Source organism: Amphibalanus amphitrite, unplaced genomic scaffold, assembly GCF_019059575.1.
Source record: "Amphibalanus amphitrite isolate SeventyFive unplaced genomic scaffold, NRLGWU_Aamphi_draft 000007F_arrow, whole genome shotgun sequence".
Classification (NCBI taxonomy): domain Eukaryota; kingdom Metazoa; phylum Arthropoda; class Thecostraca; order Balanomorpha; family Balanidae; genus Amphibalanus; species Amphibalanus amphitrite.
This window is the reverse complement of record NW_024881503.1, coordinates 1,762,528-1,771,139: the sequence shown is the minus strand read 5'-3', so window position 1 is coordinate 1,771,139 and position 8,612 is coordinate 1,762,528. Positions and strand designations below refer to the sequence as shown.

General features: G+C 54.9%; 1 protein-coding gene across 9 annotated transcripts in view; it reads left to right on the top strand.

Moving 5' to 3' along the window:
* Window positions 1-52: 52 nt before the first annotated feature.
* Window positions 53-8,612, top strand: part of LOC122378958 (myosin heavy chain, non-muscle-like) — a 56,873-nt gene continuing 48,313 nt past the window's right edge. For 8 of the 9 annotated variants that reach the window (XM_043360718.1, XM_043360690.1, XM_043360754.1 and 5 more), the window contains exon 1: window positions 69-608. In XM_043360718.1, the coding sequence (XP_043216653.1) occupies window positions 261-608 (348 nt within the window). In that variant the 5' untranslated portion in view covers window positions 69-260. Of the gene's footprint in view, window positions 609-8,612 lie in introns of all 9 variants that reach the window. The other variant, XM_043360745.1, reaches the window with a different exon arrangement.

The window sequence follows — 8,612 nt, the reverse complement described above, 5'->3', positions numbered from 1 at the left end:
TGTGTGATGTCATGTAAGAAAGGGAGGGCGAGGCGGGGCGGGACTTTGCCTTGGGCGGGACACGGCAGTTCACTCGCGCGTCGTTGCTCTCGGAGGGGCGAGGCGGTGCCGGTCGGCCGGTGCAGATTCGCCTGAATATTGTGTGGTTGGAGTGATAGTGATAAGGTGACGTTGATAGTTTTAAATCGTTTTTATTTTATTTATTCGTTGTTGGAGTGACCCTCAAGTTGTTACAGAGTGAAATAACGAACTGCGGCAAAATGGCGACAGACCTTGACCTGAACGACCCTGATTTGAAATATCTCACCGTTGATCGAAAATCGTTCAATGATCCGGCTGCCCAAGCGGAATGGACGACGAAGCGGCTCGTATGGATACCGCATGAAACTCATGGATTCGTTGCTGCCGGGATCAAGCGAGATTCCGGCGATGAGGTGGAGGTGGAAATCGCCGACACCGGGAAGATGGTTCTCGTCAACAAAGATGACATTCAAAAGATGAATCCCCCAAAATTCAACAAAGTTGAGGATATGGCGGAGCTGACCTGCCTCAATGAGGCGTCTGTACTGCACAACTTGAAGGACAGATACTTTTCTGGCCTCATTTATGTGAGTATCATGCTGTGACAAATATGGCGCGCCTACATGCATGATCGTGAAAGATATTTGATCTCATTTTCAGGACAGGGTGTCAGGGTCCTGCATTTGCATCTGGGGTTTCATGAATGAGTGTGGCCATATGGGTCTAAAAAATCCCAATAGGAGTATAATGAATATGGGACAAAGTGACAGCTTGGATCGTAGTGGTCGGTTCCGAGAATATGATATTTGCTTCATGAAGTAAATTGTAATAGAAGTGAAGGGTAAGGGGCAGATACCTGACAGGAATGCATAAATCAGCTTTTGATCCACCTCAGTGATTTTGTCATATTTGATAGATATTTGAGCATATCACAACTCACAGTTCATTCTTCTGATAAACACTTATGATGAAATCAGCATTTTAGATAGACTGCTCTGCAAGTTGAAAAGGTGTGCAGCTTATTTCACCATTAAACATAGGCGCGGGAGCCGGGGGGGCAGTGGGGGCAGCTTGCCCCCCAACTCTGGGGCCGTGGGGGCGGTGCCCCCACAGCTTTGAGACGGAATACCACACTTTTTTTTGCAAATGTTTTCTTTTTTGTTGAAAAAGCCGAGGGGTGAAAAATAAGTGGCCTAAAACCGGTGAGAAAACTAGATTTGGGGGTACCCTAGGTTAATCTCTATTATGGTGTGCCCCCCCAGTCGGAAAGTAGTTCCCGCGCCCCTGCCATTAAAGCTTGATTTCATTGAAAATTTATCTTGCAACCTCAATCAGTTTTGATCTGGAGAAAAATTATTATAATAGGGGACAACTAAAGAGGATGGCATTGCAGAATGCAGACGTCATGTGTCCTCACTCTTCAATCTGTGAAGCTGGCTTCCTAAGTCATGTTATATTAGGTGGTGCACAATTCAGGTTGTGCTAGATTGAAGAGGCTTTATTAGATATTGTCTTTGCAATATGTGCCCTGTGTGACATTACCAAGTAGGTACTCAACCCTGAATCAGTGTCTTGCTTAATATTTGAACTGCATTCTTGGTATTGTTTTCAATGCTTATACTTTATACACACTGACACTGGCAAGTAGCTTAGAAATTTTCAATGGTATAAAGCTGGTGAACAATTTTTCTCTCTAGATTTTGTAATACCCTATAAAAGGTCCAGCTTGTTGTAGGCAGGTATCTTCCTTCCATTCTGTAGGACCCAGATCATGTCATGCATTACATGGAATAGATATCAATGAGTTAGGAGGTTAAAATAAAGTGTGATTGAAGAAATTGCATGTAATGCATTGTTAAGATTTCAATGTCAGGGCCTCAGGGTCTTCACCTGTTGCTGTACCTACCTAAAACTTAATGTTTAGATATAGACAAGCTGCTCTTGATGTGCCTAAGTCAAGTTTATCTTATTGTGATAAATAATGAGTGTTTCATATCAATATATGATTGATGGTGCAACTTATTGCCTCTCTTGGATTCTGAACTCCAGATCATAGGCTGAAGGACAGCTGACAGTTTTTAACATTTTTGTAGTTAGTTGCTGACTTCCTTTACATGAAATATTGGATATTCTTAAATGACATTGTTTAAGAGAGTTGAGTGGGGAGAACCTCTGCAGATATGCAGGGACGTGCATTGTATCAACAGATCTGTACACTGCACAGTGCACACCCACCACTGGTATTGTGGGAGGGGGCGTGGCAACAACGTCGTCGGCACGGGGCAAACCGCCGACCCGCATCGACGCCCACCGACGGCCCGCACCCAAGGCTCCCGGCTCCCCGATGATGCTCGCTGTCATGGAGACAAACAAGACCCTTATGTGCTTACGCGACTTTCGCGAAGGACGGACGTTCGGGCCGGGTGTGTGACCACGCCCGTATCACTGTCTGCCCGGAACTCGGTGGGTAGAAGATATGGGTGGTGGCGGGGGCGAGAACTTAAGTTATCGGGTCAGGCCACTGTCACCGTGGGGGCAATAACAGGGGGAGAAATAAGAAATCGGTCGTATTCCTGGGTAGCTGTTGTACTGCTCCTGTGATCGTCTGCATATTGGGTACTGGGCCGACTCCCATGACCTGTCTGGTGCCCTAGGAGTAGGTTCGGTCGTTTTCCCGACATTCCTGCGCTCTGAAGGAGCCAACTCAGGTCATTTGCTTAGTGACTCAGTTGCCGGTCGCGTTGACCTGTTAGTGACCTCGTTTCATGACCTGTAATGTGCTCTGTAGGGCTCGGCTCAGGTTATTTCGTACGTCCAGTGCCTTGGTCACGAGTTGTCATGACCTACCCTGCGCTCTGTTGCGCCCAGCCCAGGTCATGCGCCCAGTCGCTGGCCGCGCCGACTTGCCTGGTGTCCTATGGTTCTGTCCCCTGTCCTACCCTGCACTGTTTAACCCAGGTCGGTTCCTGTGTTCGCTGGGTCGGTCGCCTGCTCTGTATGGTCCAGCCCAGGTCAGCCCAGTTTGTCGGCCGCGCTGACCGGCCGCCTGCTCTGTATCCGGGTGGGTGCCGACCTTTCGCTCACTGTCCGGCCGGCGCCGCCACTTTCGCCGCTCGCCGGCCTGGCCCGGCCCGGCGCGAGTCCAGGGAGAGCGATAGACAGGCTGGGGTGCCACTACACGGACCGCCTGCCTCGTCGGCAACGGCACCGGCGCCAAACTGAGATAAAAGCGAATTAAAAGTTATCCACATCATAAAAGTTTGTGTCAAAGATGCCATTCAAATGTTTTGTTTCCTTTCTTTGTGGAGGGTCGCACACGTTTTCGCCGTCAACTTCCCAAAGTGAAAATCTGCCCCGCGATGAAGGGCTCGTCTGTCATTCTCACAGGCACTGATTGTGCTGCTATGTGCCGTCGATCAGTATGCCGATCGTTAGGCTTTTGTCGACCTGCGCGCTGCGGCGGTGCCTTTGCAGCGTGCGGTATGCCAGCCCGCGCCTGCCAGCCCGCCACCGCCACCCGCACCTCAATTAGGGTGCCGTACTAATTGCCTTTCGCCAGAGCTCAGCGGGCGCGGGTGGTGGTGTCCCACGCCGGGAGTCGGCAGCCGTGACCCGCGGCGGGGTCCCCGCGAGGTCACGACAGGTCACCGCTGGGTCGCGGTGGGTCACGGCGGGTCACGGAGGGTCAGCGCTTCGGCACCGCCAGGCAACCCGGTCAGACGAGCGCCGAGCAGCGGGCTGTGCGGGTGGCCGCTGTAGCGTGCCTCGGGCCACTGAAGTGACCCGTGGTGCGACCCGGCCTGTCCCCGAACTCAGTGGTAGGCTAGGCACGCCAGCCAGCCGGTGCTGGGTGCCGGTTTTTACCCCTGTCGGCCTCCAGCCCCCGTTCACCTACAATGAGTGTCGATTTCAATGATGAATGGTCGGCTAATCTTTCGGTATGGCTGAGGATGGCTGAGAAAGTCTGTGTAGGATATCCCTTTCTGTTCACAAATTGATAGACGGTGAATGAATCTTTTCCTGTTTTCTTCAAGCGATACTAGGGCTTCAAGCGATACTATGGGAACGAGTTCTCATTCCCATAATGTATACGTAGGTATGGACTCAACGACCCCGCGAGTGTATCAAACTAGTTTTGTGTCGGGTTTTCATAGGCATTTCACACCGGCGCACGTCCCTCGCGTGAAACGCAAGTTTGTGAGTTCTCGCTATGATGCTCGTGTACATTTTACGGCCGAAACTAACATTAGTGCAGCGCTACCCACGGCATGCTCTCAGTCATTTCAGCGGCTCATCACTCATACTGGGAACGGCGAGCACCCACTTGTATTCAGTGTCGGTGCTGGGTTCGCCAGTCGCCTGCCTCGGGCAGCCCTTACGCTCCATGTAGCGGCCCCGGGTAGCGTCCGTAACCCTCTCTCGGTAGCGTCTCTGCGCGGCGGCTAGCCTCGTCGGCCATTGCCAGTGCCGGTGCGGCCCGGTTTATTTGTGCAGCGGCCGACGGCGTAGGAGCGTGCTCCACCGCGCCGCGTGGGGCGCCCGCACTGATGATCCCCTTGCTTCATCTCACCTGACGGCAGACTTGACACTGGCGTACGCACGTGCGCGTGCTCCTGCACAAACAGATGCAGATAGATGTTGCAATAGATGCTTGCGCCTACCACATTGAGCGGAAAGGAAATGCGTGGCTTCTGTTTTAAGCACTCAATTCTGGCACTGATGTCTTTTAGAAATACGATGCCTCTGACACCAATTACCGCTCCAAATTCCCACGTCGCCCGGCCATACGGGCCGCTGCTGGGGGAGCGTCTCTAGTTCAAGTACAAGGCCGCTCCAGCGCTATTATGGCAGCAGCTCGTGTTTCAAGGCCGCCAGACCTGCTCACTGCTGTCTCTGTGCACTCAGCAGTGTCTGGGCTCATTCGACCGTCCATTTGGCCATCTTGGGTCTAACCGACCGTTTAGCCATTCTGGTTCAACCGGCCCTGGGACCATCTTGTTTCGGTATTCTTGAATTTTTTGATAGTTCAACCACTCTGGTCTTGTTTGCCATTTGATCATAGTGCTCGGTAAATCGTTTGACTGTTGGCTGAACCAGTCTTCTGAATATGTCAGTTCTGTCGTTGGCGCAGGCCCATCGTCTATGTTCCGTCCACGACTCACCCCTAGGTGACGGATATTGGCCGGAGAACGGGCACCGCTACGACGATGTGGGCCGTCGGTTTTTCGGCCGACCTGAATCTGGCCGGGGTGTGTTGTTTGTCCCTGTTTTGCTGTCCCCCGCGCACAAGTTCTGGTTCCCTGGTTCAAGAGAACTATTGCGATTGTCTTGGACCAGAGTCGCCGGCATTTGTTGAAACTGCCCTCTGACCGAGAAACTCAGCGTTTTGTTTGCTGGGCCCTGGCCCTCCTTGGCTTTGCCACGGCAATGGCGCAAGTGCAGTCCACCGTGGAACGACCCACAACGTTGACTCTAATACTCTGAATCGTCTTAGCTGAAAACTTGTCAGCGGAGGTGATATTATCCGACTTTATCACACATTCTCGAGAGCATATCCGGATGGCGTCGATATGTCCTTGAGTTTGATCGGTGGCGCCGCGGATTCGTACCTACTCTGTTTGCGTCTTAGATAACCGTTGCGTCGGTCTGAGCTACCTCCGTCGTCGGGTGGGCGGGGCGCCGGCCACGACGGTACCTGAGCGCGACCCGGCGGCGCGCGGCCGGCCCGCCGTGCGGCGCGTTGCACAATCGGCCGGTGCCGCCGCGCCGTGGCCCGCATACCGGAGCGCAGTCGGCCCCGTATCGCCATATATGGCTGGGCGGCCGGCGGCGGCGGCGGCGCCTCTCTCTCGCGCCCGACGCCCGTCCCTCTGCCTGGAGAGGCAGCCAGCTGACCGATCGCCTCCTCTCGGGACCGGCGCGGCGGTCAGGGCCGCCGCCGCCGCCGCCGCCGACCGCCGGCGCCTCTGATTCAACGGTTTTCCAATGATTCGCTGCAGGCGGTTCTGTTTAGTCGGAGGCGGTGTTTAAACGAAATCGAACTTACGTTGGATGCAGTATTTCTGCTTGAATGTCGCTATTCTTTTTCTTTTTTGTCTTCTAAAATGCTATTTTGAGTCTGGTCTTCTCTAGCCAGCCCAGCTAGCTTTGGGCCTATTTCAGGCGCCTTATCGGGACAGAGGCGGCTGAGACGTTTCCTGCCTCTGTATTTGGTGGTTTGTGCACGTGTCTGACGTTATCTCCCTGCGTGTAGGGCATTTTTTCTATTATGTGTGACTCGCTGGCCGCCCCCGTGTGCGCCCGCGTGCGGGGACCGGCGCCGCCCGCCGAAGGCCGTGTGCACAGCGCCGGAACCTGTCCGTCCTCATGCCATTCCAGGCGCTACACGCCCCGGCAACTGGTCAGCGAGCGAGCCGGCCAGGCCGGTCCAGCAAACCGAGCCGGGCGCTCCGCATCACCGGAGCTGGCGTTCCACAAAACCACAAACTGGATTGAAGAAAACCGCCGGCATATTTCCCCGCGGACGGCTCTAAAATATTCCATCATTGTGACGGCTGTCTTAGTTGTCCTTTCGGCGAAAAGGAGTCTAGGAGACGGTGCCGGACGGAGGGGGCGGCATCAAAATAGAGCGGCGATTTACAGTTGGCGGTCTGATGATAAACAGTGGCTCGGATCAGCGTCATTCCGGGTCCGATGTGTGTTTGACCAGAGACATCGACTCTCTAAAGTGGCGCTGCTGGTGTAAACCAGCAGTCCCGTGCATGTGATTCACGCTCCGTTAGCTCAGTAGGACGGCGAAGCGGAGTTGATTCTACCAACTCAGCTCAGTAAACTAACAGCTTTTGTTCGTTTTGTTTCCAGTTACGAGACCTTTCTCTTGGAGAATCGCTTGTAAGACGTCATGGAACCCGCAATAGACGTATCCGACTTGTAGTAGCTAGTTTTCCGTTCCGCTTTATCTCCTTTCTGAAACACCATTTGCCACGCCGCACCAGATAACCATGGTGACCAATGTGTCTTTATATATCCCGTCGCCGTCGCTCCCGTCACTGGTGATTAGCTCCTACCGTGCGAGGGGGCTGCGACGGCCGCTGGCTGCCGGCCGGCTGGCGAGGTGCGCCACCGCCCTGTTTTGTGGCCGTTTCGTAACGTGCAGCTCCAAGCAGCCAGCGCGAGCTTGTGCGCAGTGAAGACAGCCTTGACCTGGTGGCTGGCGAGGCCCGGCCGGCAGCCTGGCGCACACAGCCGGGTCAGCGGGCGCCGGGCTTTGAAGGCCCACCGGTCTCCGGGTGCTGGGTCACAGTTCTCTGAAGACCCGCGGGTATGCCAGTCGATCGTACCGTTTTGTTATGGTTCTTTTGCGCTGTGGCTGTGGCATTAGGACGAAGAGGCGTTATCGCTCTTTTTGTCTCATTCCTCTTTTCTCTCTTCCATCTTCTTCCCATCCGTCACTCCGCTCCCTTCACCCACTTCTTTTATCATCACTTAACGTCGTTTTTTTTTTACCAACCCAACCCTCCCTTTTTTACCTCTGCCTTAACCCTTTACGGGACTGTCAGATTTGTCACGGAGGACCGTCAGAAGCCCATTCGAATCCGTCAAATCAGTCACGGAGGGTTGCCAGCTCCGTCATAGCTCCATCACTTATCTGTCACGTATCTGTCACGGCCTTTCACGGGTCTGTCACGGGGGACCGTTAGTGGCCAGTCACGTTGACCAGTGGCCCCCGCGGCGGACCGGCACGCTCAGTCAGCGAGGGGAGGGGTGCCTCTGTGTGCAGCGGGAGCGCGTGCCTCGGCGGACAGGGCCGGACGTGAGAGGCCGTCACAGGTGCGCTGACAGCCTCGGACAGCCCCGGGCGCTGGACGTGAGTGCCGCGGCGCCGCGGTGGAGACCAGCGCTGGTGGAGGCTGCATTCAGTGTGCACTGGACACTATATCTGTACGTCTAACTGAAAAGAGACGAAGCATCACCCATCGCGTCGAACAGTCTGTTTCCCAGTACAATCAGCTACATATGTTTGGATTGTAAGATGCTAAGATTTTGTCTTCATGATTTAGCATCTTGCTAGGAATAAAGATGATCATGAATGCCTTGTTAGCGCGCTTGGCTCCCGGTTAGGTCGTGTCTTCATCGAGCTCCTCATTGCCAGTCTGCTCGGGCCGTGCCTGCTGTGCCGCCCGGAGGCCCCGTTATGCCGGCCGGGCTGGGCCGATACCGCGGCCCGGACCCGGGTGCGGCGCCCATGGACCGGCCGGACGGAGCGCCAAGGTTCGGAGAAAGGCACCAAGCTGCGGGAGTGCGCCGGCCGCTCGCCGCGCGCGCCGGCACAGGATACGTCTGCTCGTCACTTCCGTGGCCGCGCTGGAATCGGCCGCCCTCTGCCCCGGCGCGCGCGGAGAAAGTCCAGTGCGGGTGGTGCGCCGCGTCCCGCACTGCCTCCGTGTCAGAACGTCACTCTTTTTACGACGCCCACAGTCTCTTTTTACGTCATTTGCCGGGGCGTTTTTATGTGAGCTCTTCGCACCGCGCGTCGCTCAGCCGGGTCGAGGCAGCGAGCGGCGCTGGGCGCCGATAAAAAGACGGCAGCG